The 15,305-nt window shown below is 38.2% G+C and overlaps 1 protein-coding gene across 2 annotated transcripts; it reads right to left on the reverse strand.

Moving 5' to 3' along the window:
* Positions 1–57: 57 nt before the first annotated feature.
* On the reverse strand, positions 58–15,228 carry ess2.S (ess-2 splicing factor homolog S homeolog). Of its 2 annotated transcripts, none has more exons than XM_041575143.1 (10): positions 14,474–14,619; positions 10,816–10,984; positions 9,450–9,533; positions 9,109–9,278; positions 8,392–8,509; positions 8,019–8,152; positions 7,742–7,844; positions 7,408–7,517; positions 5,297–5,412; positions 58–2,327 (listed from the first exon to the last, which is right to left on the reverse strand). In XM_041575143.1, exons 2-10 carry the CDS (start codon positions 10,880–10,882, stop codon positions 2,054–2,056), a joined length of 1,176 nt encoding a protein of 391 aa, XP_041431077.1. In that variant the 5' UTR covers positions 10,883–10,984; positions 14,474–14,619; the 3' UTR covers positions 58–2,053.
* Between the last annotated feature and the right edge of the window lie 77 nt (positions 15,229–15,305).

Here is a 15,305-nt window from a genome sequence, read left to right on the forward strand (position 1 = left end):
ACACCACTCGTGATGTTTTTCTCTAAAGTTTTGCACAGCATGATAAATAGGCCCAGAGAGTCTGAAATATTTATTGAATGGATTTATAGTATGACTACCATCTGCATAACACCCACCAAAAATTTGTATAATATCTGTTCAAAAGAGTTGTCATTTTCTTTTAAGAACCACTGGCACCCAAATTATTGTATAAATCAGCTTTGTATGTGGGATACTGTGTGGTCAACACTTTCTCCAGCAGTACAGTAAGAATAGCAATAGAAGTTACAATTATGATATTTCCTACAACCAATGGTCGACGAGCCGACCGAAATCCAAGTCTTCGGCCAGTTAGTCGCCCGCCATAGAAGCACTGAATATCATATGAAATAAAGTTTCATACAATATTATTGGTGCGTCTATGACCACCTTAAGAGTAAATTGCATGGAACAGGTGCCTTGCCAGGAGTTACCATTGGCAAAAGGAAGTCTGGGTGCCATCAAGTAGAAGCTTCCAGTAAGCAGGCTGTTCCCAAATAGATGTTACATATTTATACATACAGTTATGAGGAAAAAGTAAAAATACCCTATGTTAAGTTTTTTTCTTTTCAACACATGTGGAAATATTTATGTTTGATCTTCATTCAGACAGTATATAAAAATATAGTTGTAGTATGGGTTATCTAGAAAGCTTCAAAATAAAGCCATCTTCCATAGAATGCAGTTTGAAGTGGTACAAAACAAGTCTGTGCCTTTGCATTAAGCCATGAATAAAATAGATGAAAATCACTTTAAAATAGTACTTTATGCACTTTTTCAGAATTAAATGTCACAATTAAATAGGCACAGCCAATCGCTAATTTAGTGGGTGGGATCCCAGCTACTTTTTTTTCAGCTTGCTTGCTACCACATTGCAATATAAGCATATTCAATTAGAAAGAAACCCTAAACACACAAATGCAGGCCCTGTACCCCACACACCCACACACAGCAGCCTAAGACAAAATACGCAACATGACATATTCCTGCAATCATGTCTTGTGTGGACCCACATGCACTCCTACTCTTACACATAATTACATTTTTAATTTAGGATACTGATGCTCAGATTTCTGCTGTTAAATATGCGAACAACCTGTCCCACTGAGTGAACACATGCAGGAGGCATCTTATTATGCACATTTCACAATGTTATAACTTGTTTTATAATTTGCTTTTTCTTTGTAGTAATAAAGCATTTTGTGATGGTAGCTAAGCTGCATAAATCAATATCGGTGATAAAATAGCCCCATTGTTAAATGTTTTTAGTAGACCTAAGGTAAGGTAATTCCAATTCCAAAAAGACCCCTCTGGGGATCTGGAAAACCTCAAGTCCCTGAAATTCTGAATAAGAGATCCATAATAGAATTATATCACAGTGTACTGTAACTGAAGTTAAGACAGTGAAGCTCGATGCATCTAGCAAAACTATTGCACTTTTTCACTAGCACAGTGCTCCTAATTCTTGAAAAAAAAACCTCTATGCTCCATTTGCTCTGGATAATAGATTCTTCTTTGAGTACTGATAAAAGTTATAATTCATTGCATCACAAGACACAAACAAGTATACAAAGCTCTAAATTGATTACGGTGTTATAGGCAACACATGACTATCCATACAGTGATGCATTGTAGAAACAGAACATAAGACTAATATGTTTTCTGAGTAAATGAAAGCTATACAAAAAAACGTGTTTGCTGTAAAGGGCATGATTTAAACAATAATCTACAAGTAAAAACATCAAATGATGTTCAGAAAGGCAAGGTTTTCTTAAGGGAAGATTTTTTTCCTTTTAGTACAAAAACTCTCCAAAAACTTAAAAATGTGGAATAAACGTCTTATTTGCTTCCAGTTTCTCTTTACAGCATTTAAATTTCAAGTTGTACAAGCAAAATTTTGTTTAGGGATGCCTTAATTAGTAATTGTTTTTAAAAGTTCTCATGAAAAGATGAGCCAGTTCCAAGCTATGTGCTACAAACATAGTCTATATAACATAGCTAAGAAGCTGTGGGTAGCACACAGGGATTTAATCCTTCAGAAGAAGTCTGATGCCTTCCTCCTTTTGGGCAAATGAAGCAAGTTATCAGTGATAGATGTGGGATCTGGAGCAACAGGAGTCTGTGATGCAGTTCTCGTTGTGGGGGTAACAGTAGGTGTGTGGAGGCCTCCAGGTGTTTTGGGAGTTGTGGTGTGTGCAGGGGATGGTGTGTAGCTGGCTCTCAACGCCTTATCTGTATATTTGTTAGTCCTGTTTACCAGCCTCTGTAGTGCTGGAGACATTGATGGATTTAGTCCTTTTGGGGTCAAACTGTGGAAACAAACAACAAGGGCATTATTAAAGAAAACATGAATATCAAAGTGGATCAACAGGGTAACAAACACTTTCCTAATTGCAATGTTGTACAGTGCATTGTGCTCAAGTGGTGCTCTGTATCATGTAAGCCATTCACAGAAGCAAGAAGAGACTGCCTTGTTGTGATGCCCTTTATAAACTACATGAATAGATTTTTGATTGCAAGATTTTAGGGTCAGTTCTTCAGTCTCTTATAACGGATAACGAGACCTTAAAGCGGTGGTTCACCTTTAAGGTAACTTATAGGGGCCGATTCATCAATAGTCGAATTTCGAGGGTTAATTAACCCTCGATATTCGACTGGGAACTAAAATCGTTCGACTTCGAATATCGAAGTCGAACGATTTTGCGCAAATCCTGCGATCGATCGATCAAATCCTTCGAATCGAACGATTCGAAGGATTTTAATCCAACGATCGAAGGAAAATCCTTCGATCAAAAAATCACAGGCAAGCCTATGGGGACCTTCCCCATAGGCTAACATTGACTTCGGAAATTCGAAGTTTTTTACATTCGAATTCTTCACTCGAATTTTGTAAATCTGCCCCTTTTTGTTATAGAATGGCCAATTCTAAGCAACTTTTCAGTTGGTTTTCATTATTTATTTTTTATAGTTATTTGCCTTTTTCTTCCTACTTTTTGCAGCTCTCAAATGGGCGTTGCTGACTCCCTTCTAAAGATCAAATGTTCTGTAAGGCTACAAATGTATTGTAATTGTTACTTTTATTACTGATCCTTCTATTCACACCCTCTGCTATTTATATTCCAGTCTCTTATTCAAATCAATGCATGGTTGCTAGGGTAATTTGGATTAAAAAAAGAAAGGTTGTGGCTTAATAAAAATGTACTAAAATACAATGGAAGTGCTACTGATCTGGCCAATGAGATTAATCCTCCCCTGCTTGCTGCTTTTAAGAGACAGAAACTGCCCAGACCAAGTTTCTCTCTCTTAAAATCCACAAGCGGGGGAGGATTAATCTCATGGAACCAATGTTGGGGTCTAGGTTATCTTTTCCCCTTTGAAAGCTAATGGCGGGGGAGGACTAAGCCCTATGATTGAAACCAATGCTCAGGTCAGGAGACCTTTATTTCAGGTAATGCTCTTATGCCGGGAGGCTTTAGCATTTGATATTATGACCAGAGGTAAATAGTTATGGATCGCCATATTGGTTTTACCTTGATGTGGTATGGTGGCTTATCAATCTTATGATCATAATTTTGTAACTAAAAAAAACCCTGTCTTTGTAAATACATGCATCTGCATAGATTACTTATATGACAGGGGACCAGGGAATGTGCATTGATCAATTTCTCTTCTTTTTCTCTATGTTTAGGGTAATTTGGACCCTAGTTACCAGAATGCTTAAGATACACATTGAAGAGCTTTAAAAAAAGCTAAATAACACAAAAACCTTCAATAATAAAACATTAAAACAAATTGCAAATTGTCTCAGAATATCACTCTACATGCTAAAATTTTTCTAAAAGGAACAGTTCAGTGTAAAAATAAAAACTGGGACAATAGATATGCTGTGAAAAATAAAAAATGTCTCTAATATTGTTAGTTAGTCAAAAATGTAATGTATAAAGGCTGGAGTGAACAGATGTCTAACATAACAGAACAGAATACAACTTTCTGCTTTTCAGCTCTTTAACTCCAAGTTAGTCAGTGACTTGAAGGGAGGCCTCTTAGGACATAACTGTTCAAAGAGTTTGCTTTTGATACGCAGCATGAAGGTCAGATACAAAAAAGCAAACAAGTTATGACCCATGTGCCCCCCACCTCAAGTCACTGCCTGGTAACCAAGAAACCAAGGGGCAAATTCACTAAGCCGCGAAGCGCCGGACGCTAGCGTTTGGCATTTTCGCTACTGCTCAAATTCACTAACGAACGCTGGCGTCGTTTCGCTAGGGTTTCTTCGCAACCTTACGCCAGGCGAATGTTCGCTAGCGACGAAACTACGCAAATTCACTAACTTGCGCAGTGTACTGAACGCTACCTTTTACGCTACACTTCCTTCGCCACCTCAGACCTGGCGAAGCGCAATAGAGTAGATAGGGATTGTTTAAAAAAAAGTCAATTTTTTTTCTAAGTCCCAAAAAAACGCTGGCGTGTTTTCTACATGATGGCTGATAGGCTGAAAAAGATCGAAAAATTTTTGGGGCTCCCCTTCCTCCCCCCTACATTTCCTGACTCATGGCAACTTACCTAGACAGTGGGCACATGTGTAGGGCAAAATAAAATTTTTATTTGCTGATTTGAAGGTTTTCTAGGCATTTATAGTGCAGATACGTGTTCTTCCATTGAAATTTGAATTTTGCGCCGTATGCAAATTAGCCTTCGCTAGCGTAACTTCGCTTTATATGGCGAATCAACGCTAGCGCAACTTCGCAACCTTACGCTACCCCTGTGCGCAACTTCGGATTTTAGTGAATTTGCGGAGCCCTGGCGAAACTACGCCTGGCGAAGTGCGGCGAAGTTGCGCCTGGCGCAACTTCGCATCTTAGTGAATTTGCCCCCAAGAGAGCTGAAAAGCAGGAAGTAGTGTCCTGGCTATTATGTTAGACACCCAGTCACTCCAGCCTTTATACATTACATTTCTGGCTAACTATATTTAAAACATTTTTTATTTTGCACAGCCTATTTATCCAGTTTTTACTTTTATACTGAACAATTCCTTTAAGTGTTGAAACGAATATCGGGTATCACTTTTATTCAAATGTTTCCAATAAAATATTTAAGTGGCTGAACGGTTATGATACACAGGGCCAAAATATATAGCTGTGGATAAAACATAATTTTGTTTGCTTTTAAGGCAATATGAATCCCTAATGGCATTAATGTGTTAAAATGAGAACAGGAGTACAAGTAACTGACCACGGTGTAAATTTTTCATGTTTTTAATATAGTGCTGTACACTCACCTTGCTAGATTCTCGGTTACTTTTCTTAATGCTTCTTCCTTCTTTGCTCTGTTCTTTGCTGCTGCCTCAGTTGCCATTTTAAGGCCAAGACGTTCCCTTCGGCCTGGCTCCAATATCTAATCCAAAAAAAACCCACACAATTTAAAACCGTATATCACATTTAAATACATTTAAAAACAAAAACTAGAATCATACATATATTTAATATTCACTGTTTGCTACTTTTTTTTTATAAGTTTTAATTTTTGCATTTTAAATTTTAAACAACATTGTTGTTATAAGGTATGAAGAAAAAAAGAGAAGAGAAAGGTTTGGAGCCGAGAGAGGAGGGGGAAGGAGTCAACAGAATACATGTCGACTTATTCTTGTACACATCCAGTGGAATTAATTTTTGCTTCATGGAATGATACCCAAGTACCCCAGACTGCACCGAATTTCTGCGGGCAACCACTGGCAAGATATGTCAGTTTCTGGTTAGGTAGAGTTATTAATCAGGTTGCGTCAGGTTGGTATTGTCGGGGGGTTGTTGCTTTCCAATTCAAAAGAATAGCTTTCTTCTAAACAAGTTGAAGGTAACACAGTCTGGTGTAGTTATTAATGTTCATATCTTCTTCTACTCCAAGTAGGTAAATCAGAGGTGAAAATAGTCCACGTAACTCTAAAACATCAGATATTTAGTACACAATGTCTCTCCAGAAGGATTATTGGGCAGTGCCAGAATACATGCATATAAGAACCAATGTCCCTGTCACATTTTACACAGTATAAGGTGCCTGGGGGAACATTTTGGAGATCCTGTATAGAGTGAGATATACCTGGTTTAGAAATTTCATTTGAATGGATCTGTCCCACAACATTTCTATAAGGTTTGGGATGTCCCTTTTCCATTTCCCTAGGGTTTTAGCAAGTGTGTCCTGGGTGGTTTGCCCTAAAATGGTATAAGAGTGGGATAGAGGCTTAGTGAGACCTTCCATTCTGAGGTATTTGTCCAGAGTGGTATCCAATACCTCTATTGGGCTAATAGGGAATTGTGCTCGGAAAGCATGTGAGAGCTGGAGATACCTAAAGAACGTGTTTTTCTGTAAATGATGGCTCTCTTTGAGAGGTTGCAACTGCTTTATGTCCCCATCTAACACAATATCATTAAGAAGCTTGATGCCCTGTGAGGCCCATATAGCTATATCAGGGAGGGAGGAGAGATGCAGGAAGGATCTGTTGCCCCATAACAGTTCCCATTTTGACCACACAGACCTCTGCCCTTGTGCTTGTTTGAGAGCCTTTTGGAATGCATTAATCATGTTTAGCATTGGAGTGGTAATGATTTGTGGTGTCTGGGTTCCCCGGTACAGGAGGTTGGCCAGGGCTTCTAAAAATAATGTAATATTAGCTTCCAGTATAATGGAGGTGTTGACTGTTTGCTACTTTTAACTCAGATTTCATACTAGTTACAGGCAGCAAAATTGTAAAGATTTGCATAATTAGTTTCAAAGTTAATCTGAAAAACTATTTCAGTTTAATCCTGTAAAAAAATCATACTGAAGGATAAAAAAAATAGAATAATAAGCTTCTTAACCACAGGTAACACACTGATAGCAAATTCTGCTGGAGTTGTATTTATTATGTATAAAATAAACATTCTGCAGTGCTGTACAATAAATAAGTATACACTTAACATACAGATCACATACACAATTTCGTTCATGGATGAAATTCAATTCAGAAGCATACAAATATATACATAAATCTAAAGAAATGTAAAAAAATTCAAGGTAATATTCTATTTGGTAACAAGTTGCTACTTTAAGTAAATGCCCTTTGAATTCTACCAATATCACTCCACTTCTACTCCCATGTCAATTTCCCATGCCCAAGCACAAATTCCTTCTACAACAGTGAAGTTATCCTGATTAGATTATTTTTGTTGACTTGAAACAACCATTTGTTGACTGGCCCCTTAATTTGCCTGTATAAGCTCATTCTGTTTTTGTATTTTTGGTATACATTTTATTATGCTATTGTAAATATGAAAACTAAATAAAAAAAAAAACCCAGACAGCTGCCAGTCACCCAAACTTCAGGTTTCTACTGCATTGTATTAGGAGAGCTAATACCTTAAAAGACGGTCCAGGTGTTTTCTCCAGGTATGGTGTTTCTGATCCATCTAGCCTAAAGGGTGTGCTCTCAACTTCACCCCAAGTCATGAGAGGCGATTCATTGACTCCTGTAAAAACACAATATAGCTCATAAAGTATACCAGCTGTAAAAATAATAATAAGACTGATAGATAATAATGGATTAGCAACAATATATATTATGACCAATGAAAGGAAAGGAGGTTATGCACATGTTTCATATTATACTGCTATTAAACACAAAGCAGATTACATTTATGTGCAAGAACCCAATGCAATATACCGCATGTACATAGAGATTGACTAGTTTTACCTGGAGCTGGAGATGGTGTGGCAACAAATCCAAAGCCACCGACCTTTGGAGATTCCTGAGGTATCAGCTCCTTCCCATCAGGACCAACCTTTCCCTGTTTGTACTGTCAGCACAAAGAAATGTTTTGTTAGCACAATACAAGGAAGTGAACCAGTACACCAAACAGACTTATGTTAGCAAAAACTTAAAACAAGTAAAAGGTCTACCATTTTGTAGACCATTGTTTTTCCTCAGCACAGCCAATGGAATAAGTGATAAAGACAAAGGTAATTGGTACCTGTGCATTGAGAGCTGCTGCCTGCTGTAACTGTGTTTTACTTAGCGCTTGACTGAAGGGGTCCTTCTGAAGTCTGGTGTTCCTATGAACTACTTCTCGAGGCTTCTTGAAGATGTTATCGTTATCTGGGACACCTGTAAATAGAGGCTTGTTTTGATTAGTCAGCTGGGACAGAAGTTTATATTATTTTTATAGGATTTGAATGTGTAGAAAGTGCACTATCTAGTTTAAAGTACATGTGTGTAATGCAGGATCAAAGGATGGGACTGATCCTATGTCACACACGTGACTATAATGATCTCCAAAATGAAGCCCCATCTCTGTATTTTCTGAAAAAACATGCCCCCTCCAAACTGCAGTGTGGGAAACATACCTGCAGGATAATACATAAGAGAGTTTTGGGCTTTGTATTCCCATGTGTCCAGACCTGCCTTCCCACACTCTATGGCTTGCATCTCGGCTGAAGGCAGAGCCAAATTCTGCTGGAGTTTCTGAAAGGGAGAAAATAAAAAAAAAAAATAAGGTTTGGTGCCAGTTCTTTACCTGTAAAGGAAAAAAAAAACAAGTTTTGACTTTTCGCAAAATGGTATTAATATAAATAAAGAAGCATGGCCTATTTTATGAGTAGAAAGTAGATGCTCCAATGACAGACATTATTTATTGATTAGTGTCTGAATACATTAAAATCTTTGTACTGAAGTATAAGACCAGCAAGTGTCCAAGAAGAGCTTGGATACAGACACTAAAAATATAAAAGACATCCCATAACCCACAACTGGGTGAAAAGGAAATTTGGGGATGATAGCAAACCTTTTAAGCAGTAGGTCCAAAACTGGGGTGCCCAGTCAGAAGGCTATTTGGGGTGCAATCTGTGAAAAATGTGTGTTAGCTGGAATAATAGCTGAAACATGATTAAATTATTTGAAGTGATGACCATTCCTGTGGGTTCAGACAACAGGGAAGACTGAAATCAATTGACACTTGGGTTAGAGTGTAGGGACATGCAGAAAACCCTACTGTATATGAGCGAGTACTCGCCCTTACAAACTTTTATAGTATGTATTTGTTTTCAAATGACTCTCTCCCTTACCTCTTTATACTCTTCCTCTGCTTCATAAAGCCAAGAATGTTTGCTCCTCTCCTTCTCTTTAGCAACTTCCATTATCTGTTCAAAAGAAGCATTATCCTCACTTGTGTGTCTGGCCAAAAAGCTGTCCAAACCAGGAAGCTCTTCTACTTTGTCTTCTGCTGATGCTCCATCTGTTGTTAAATGTATTCCAATTTAAACTAGCAGTGTGCAAAGTAGTGAATATATTGTTTTCAATGTAGTCATATTAAAGGGGACCTGTCACCATAAGAAATAATTCCAAACCGTATACAGCTTTTAATGTCTGAATGATAGGTCACCTTCAAAAAACAATAAACACTTACCTTCCTCTCCTGTTCTATGCATAGTTGCTATGGAGGGAGTACCAGGAACTCCACTAGGAGTTTCAAAGGTTGCTGGTGTAACATCTGCAAAATGAAAAAAACAAAGCTCCCATATTTGCATTTGCCAATAAAAATGTAAATCACAGAAATTAAATATGCTGACTCAGCACACAGCCTTCGCATGAAGAAACAATTAACCTGATGCTCTGAGGCAGACATCGAGAATAGAAAGTTATAAAAAGATGCTGCTTTGAATTACATTTAAAAATAACTGTTTTTTTTTTTTTTTGATTCATGTAAATTGGAAAATGGTTAGTATTACACTTATTAAAATATGCAAAAAACTGTTTTGGAAGTTTGTATTGCTTCTCTTTATGTCCAGGCACTCTCCTATTCATATCTCCTGCAGATTGCCAAACAAAATAATGTAAATAATTTTAAAAAGTCCAAAAAAAAAAAAAACTTTATTCACTTAAAATATTAATTTGTATATGGTACTTTCATTCTAGCTGAAAGCATTTTTCAAGTTTTTCTGAGCCACTGCCACCTACTTCCACTGCTATCCTTCCTTAAACCATTCTTTCACTACTCCAGCCTTGGCCATACCGTACCTATTTTTACCATTCCATTTATACTCATTATTATACCTGGGAGTAGCTACAGCCTGGTTGATTGCTTTGGGTTTTTAAACATATATATGGTTTGTTTAGAAACCCAAAGCAATCAATCAGCCTGTAGCAACTACTAGTTACTGATTGGCTGCTTTGGGTTACTAGGCATAGGCAAAGTTTAGATCTTTTAATTACACATACCCGTTAGATGTTTATTTTTAGCAGACAATCCCATGATATAAAACCCAAGTAGCAACAGCATTAAAGGAACAGTAACCTCAAAAAAATATAAGTGTTTTAAAGTAATGAAAGTATAATGCAGTGTTGCGCTGCACTGGTAAAACTGCTGTGTTTGCTTAAGAAACACTACTATTGTTTATATAAATAAGCTGATGTGTAGCAATGGGGGCAGCCATTCAAAGGAGAAAAAGCTCAAGTTACACAGCAGATAGCAAATAAGCTCTGTCTGTCTAATGGTGTTATCTGTTATCCATTAGTTAACCTGTGCCATATAGCCGTTTTTCAATTTCCACCATTGCTCCACAGCAGCTGGTTTATATGAACTATAATAGTGTTTCTGAAGCAAACACATCCGTTTTACCAGTGCAGGGCAACACTACATGATATTTTCATTACTTTAAAACACTTACATTTTTTGGTGTTACTGTTCCTTTAATGGTGAAGTATGTGTATTTAATATAGAGAAACAAAGTAATGTAATCTATCCCATGAGCTTTCCAGGAATATTAACTTACAAGGCAGTGGAGTATCCCGAGTTGATTTGCCCAAGTTGGAGCCAAATTTGATGGAAATCTGTCTCATCTTCTCAAGGTCTCCACATTCCTCTGCTTCCAAATATTCCTTCTGAGCCTGCAATTTTTCCACATCTGGGAAGAAATCTCTTTGTATGATTTTATGAAGATTCTGCAAGAAGACAGAGGAAGAAGGTGGTTTGATAAACTGTCAGTTACTGTTGGCTATGCAGTACATAAGATAGGACAGACAAAGACTGAATAATGTTATTACTTACAAAATATACAAATCAAAATTCTACACACACTCCCCATAGTTATAATTTATTAAAAAAAAAAAAAAAAACTAAAGTTGCATATATGTAATGAATTCCAGGCTTGCAAAAAATAGCCAATTACAGTTTTAGGGGGTTATGGTGGTACTTCATTTAAGTGTTATTCTGCTGATAAGAGGAATTAGAATTTAAATAACAATTGCTCTTAGCAGCAGGAAGTATGCATGGCCATAGAAGTAACATCACATATACCGTATATACTTGAGTATAAGCCGTCCAGAGTATAAGCCGAGGTACCTAATTTTACCTCCAAAAACTGGGAAAGCTTATTGACTCGAGTATAAGCCTAGGGTGAGAAATGCAGCAGCTTCTGGTAAGTTTCAATCAAAAAATTGAGGGTTTCTGCTCCCATTGGAGGTGCCGGCGTCTCATTTTTGGATGCCGGCGACTATTCTTGGACGCCGGGGAATATTCTTGGAGACTATTCTTGGACGCCAGCGACTATTCTTGGACGCCGGCGACTATTCTTAGGCGCCGGCGACTATTCTTAGACGTTTTTACGCTTGACCCTAGTATAAGCCGAGGAAGAGTTTTTCAGCATATTTTGGGGGCTGAAAAACTCGGCTTATACTCGAGTATATACGGTAATATGTATTTGTTTCCAACTGGTGTTCCAATTACTCTTATAATTTATCCATACTCCATTAATTACAATACTTTACCTTTTACGCAATAAAAGGAGAACCAGTGGACTATTAATCTGTATAAGCTCTTAAAGTTTGAAGATATGAATAACATCACCACTACTTTTTATTATTAGTGCTAATGTTATAGATACATATAGATCCTTGCCTGCAGATGTGCATACTCCTAACATCTTCTATAAAAAGTGTTCTATTAATGTAGGCAAGATAGGTGGAGGCTTTTAGGTGAACTGTATTCATCAGACGACAGTAGAGTCAGGTGCCTTTAAAACAATGCCAGGTGGTGTGCCCAGCTAAAAGTGACTGGGGCGAACACTGAAATTATATCTGTATATTCATTGTTAAATATAATAGGGTCAGTCATAAAAAACTGGCATACTAAGTGGTTTTCTATCACTTCAGTAAGGACTCTTGGATATCCATCAGCTCGTAAATCAGGCCAGGTGGAATATTTTGATCAGGTGCGTCAGATACAGGTATAATTCTAAAACACAGGCCAAGTATCTGCTCCGCCACTGCTCCGCCACTGTCTTCACCTGGAAACATAGTTACCAGTCAGGTGCAGGCCGACTCAGTGAATTTCAGTGCCGAAATGCATCATTTAGCACCAAAATCTACCCTACCTGCAGAAGAGAAGAGCTGCAGGGCAGCGGATTCTCCATCTGTGGATATCCGTATCGTCTGGCCCTAAGCACAGCTCTATCTCTTGTTATGTACTGATATGCAACACCTAAGTCAACACAACCGTTTCATTAGAAACTTAAAGTGAACCTGTCATCCAGACATAAAAAGCTGTATAATAAAAGTCCTTTTCAAATTAAACATGAAATCCAATTTCTTTTTTTTTTATTAAAGCATTGATAGCTTTTGTAAACTCATTTAAACATCTCAGCTGTCAATCAAATACTGGCAGCCCCTCCTCTATGCCTTAGGCATAGAGGTGGGGCAAGCAATTACTTTAACTTTCCATTCAGCACTTTCTATATGTCAGTACTCTCCCCACATTCCCCCCAGTTCTCTTAACCATTTAATTGTGTAGCCAGTGCATGGGGATGGACATCAGGTCCCCCATTCTGGTGCACAAACAAGATTCTGAGATGATGCAAGGCTTGCCATAATAACAGTGTCCACAAAATGGCTCCTGCCTGCTTGCATTAATTATGAGTTCCCAGATTGATGGAAACAAGTTTCAAATAATTTATACAGTGTAATTAAAGTTAATATTGCTTGACTAACATGATAAAATAGAATTTGGAATAATTTTTTTGGGTGACGGGTCCCCTTTAAAGCCAAACAAAAAACATTCCGTATATAAATAGCATCAAACTCTGGAAATGTTCTGGTTTGTCCAATACAATTTTAATAATTTGTACAACTGTAACAGAGCTTTAAAGAAAGAAGTCTTCTTATGTGTAATATAAAGCTGTGTATGATGATACCGCTGACACCTGCTCATAGCTGAGCTCCACTGTCTTCTAAGATATTATACATTTAACAGTTCGTTTTTTTTTTTTTTTTTTAAAAAAACAAACTATGATTATTGGTAGGCACCCAGGTGGCCTATGGCATCTCAGCACTATCTTGGATATCAAGTATAGAAACACACACACATATACATTCAAATGTTTACACTCTGAGCCAGTCTTTAGTTACTGGATTAGAGTTGCCACCCGGCCGGTATTTTACCGGCCTAGCCGGTAAAACACCTGCCAAGGCCGGGGCCGGTATTACAAATTTACCTGCAATGCAGTTGCCGGTAATTTGTAATACACTTTAAAAAAAAGCCCCTGGCCTGCCCCCAATCCGCAAAGAACTTACCTTTTTCCAGCGCCGTGGACGTCTCTGCGATGTTGCTCCGCCCCTTTTATGGCATGTCACGTAGCTCCGCCCCCTTTTACATCACAAACCACCCCTTTTTTGTGCCCGTCCCCCATAGGCCGGTAATCTTTTTGAGTAAAGGTGGCAACCCTACTGTGGATGCTGAGTAAAACTTGCCTTTGGAAATTATACATAATATATAATTTTGCTCTACAGCCAAAGTGGCATTTGCCCAGGGCCCTCCAGGAAAGGAGGGACCAACCATCTTACCTTTCATCTGCTATAATGTTGGACTACAGCAATGCTTAATTTTTACAAACTGGAAGATATCTACTAGTATTGACCATTTTTTAACCTTTCTTTTATGTCGCTAAGGGATCTTTCTCATAAAAAGCTTATATCTTGTGGAGATGTCTACGGACATCCCCATTTTTTAGTAATATTTATCCACTCTCATGGGTTTTGACTCACGTCTACTAATAAACAACAACCAAATAGCAGTTTAAGGGCTAAACTCCACAGGCAAATTTGTAGGACGGTGTCAGATTGACAATGCATCATACAATTTCGGATGTAGTCGTATGGATTAAAATATAATGGGACCGAAAAAAAAAGTGTCAACTCCATTTAACTTTTGCCGTCCGACGTGACACCTAGTAAAGCAACATGCCGTGTCTTCATCCATCAAAATAAAAACGGATGATGTGGGTATCACTTTTTTATGCCATTGAAATACACTGAATGTCGTATGTAAATGCATGAACAAAATACTCCATCTGACATTATAGCTATGGGGGATCAGATTTTGTTTTTCGGTAATTAGAAGAGAACAAGGTGATCCAGAATAAAATGTAAAAGACTCACCGAGTAGTGAATGTGGTCCGGGTGCACCAGCACCAGATCTTTAGGGAGTGATACGGCAAAGAAAAGAAGCAGGGCCGACCGGCACTCAAACGGATCCACAGGACCAGAGAAATTCAATTAAAAGAATATTTTATTTATACAAAAATATAAATCTGCATCTCCATCCACTGTACGCGTTTCGCACCCATTCAGGGCGCTTAGTCATGGGCTTAGTCATCAGATTGTGTACCATCCTACAAAATCTTGTGCAATTATGTAGTATTGTGCTGCAGGATCAGATAAAATCTGACCCACAAAATCCTATCAAAATCTCCCATGGAGTTTGGACCTTAAGAACGCAGTGTATATCTTGTTGATATATAATATACCGCCAGTACTCAGCGCAGTTCTTGTTAAATTGATGGGGTTTCCCAGAGTTGATGGCCACCCCAAAACACACATTCTAGAGCACGTGACCTTACCTGTATGTAAGTCTCTTCACTCAGCACCTTCTTCTTCGGCCTGCTGATTTCTGCTGCCACGGGAACTTTCCTTTGCACGTCTAAAGCTACTGCCCCAGGTTTGTGTTTTACTAATGCCCCAGTGTTTGTACTCTCCGCTTCAGGGGCTGCCATCCCGCTGTCCAGGCACAGAGACACCCACAGGCAAACGCTTACATAGAAAAAGCCACAAGGATTCTTGCAGTATACAGCGTTTGTTACAATTACGCGCAATCCCACCGCAACACAACTACGTTTAATAGAGCCTCCTCGGACACCATACAAACACAGCTTTTGCCGGAAGATGAAATGGAATAGCACAAGGCTGCTGGGAAATGTAGTTGTGATGGCGA

The sequence above is a fragment of the Xenopus laevis genome, chromosome 1S (genome assembly GCF_017654675.1).
Source record: "Xenopus laevis strain J_2021 chromosome 1S, Xenopus_laevis_v10.1, whole genome shotgun sequence".
Classification (NCBI taxonomy): domain Eukaryota; kingdom Metazoa; phylum Chordata; class Amphibia; order Anura; family Pipidae; genus Xenopus; species Xenopus laevis.

Bases quoted from the DNA above. Each gene is read 5' to 3' on its own strand.
- ess2.S (XM_041575143.1), bottom strand. From the start codon at position 10,882: ATGAGACAGATTTCCATCAAATTTGGCTCCAACTTGGGCAAATCAACT. The intron at 8,510-9,108 runs GTAAGGGAGAGA...TCTCCCTTTCAG, and splicing joins CAGAGGAAGAGTATAAAGAG to AAACTCCAGCAGAATTTGGC. The intron at 7,518-7,741 runs GTAAAACTAGTC...GTGTTTTTACAG, and splicing joins CACACCATCTCCAGCTCCAG to GAGTCAATGAATCGCCTCTC.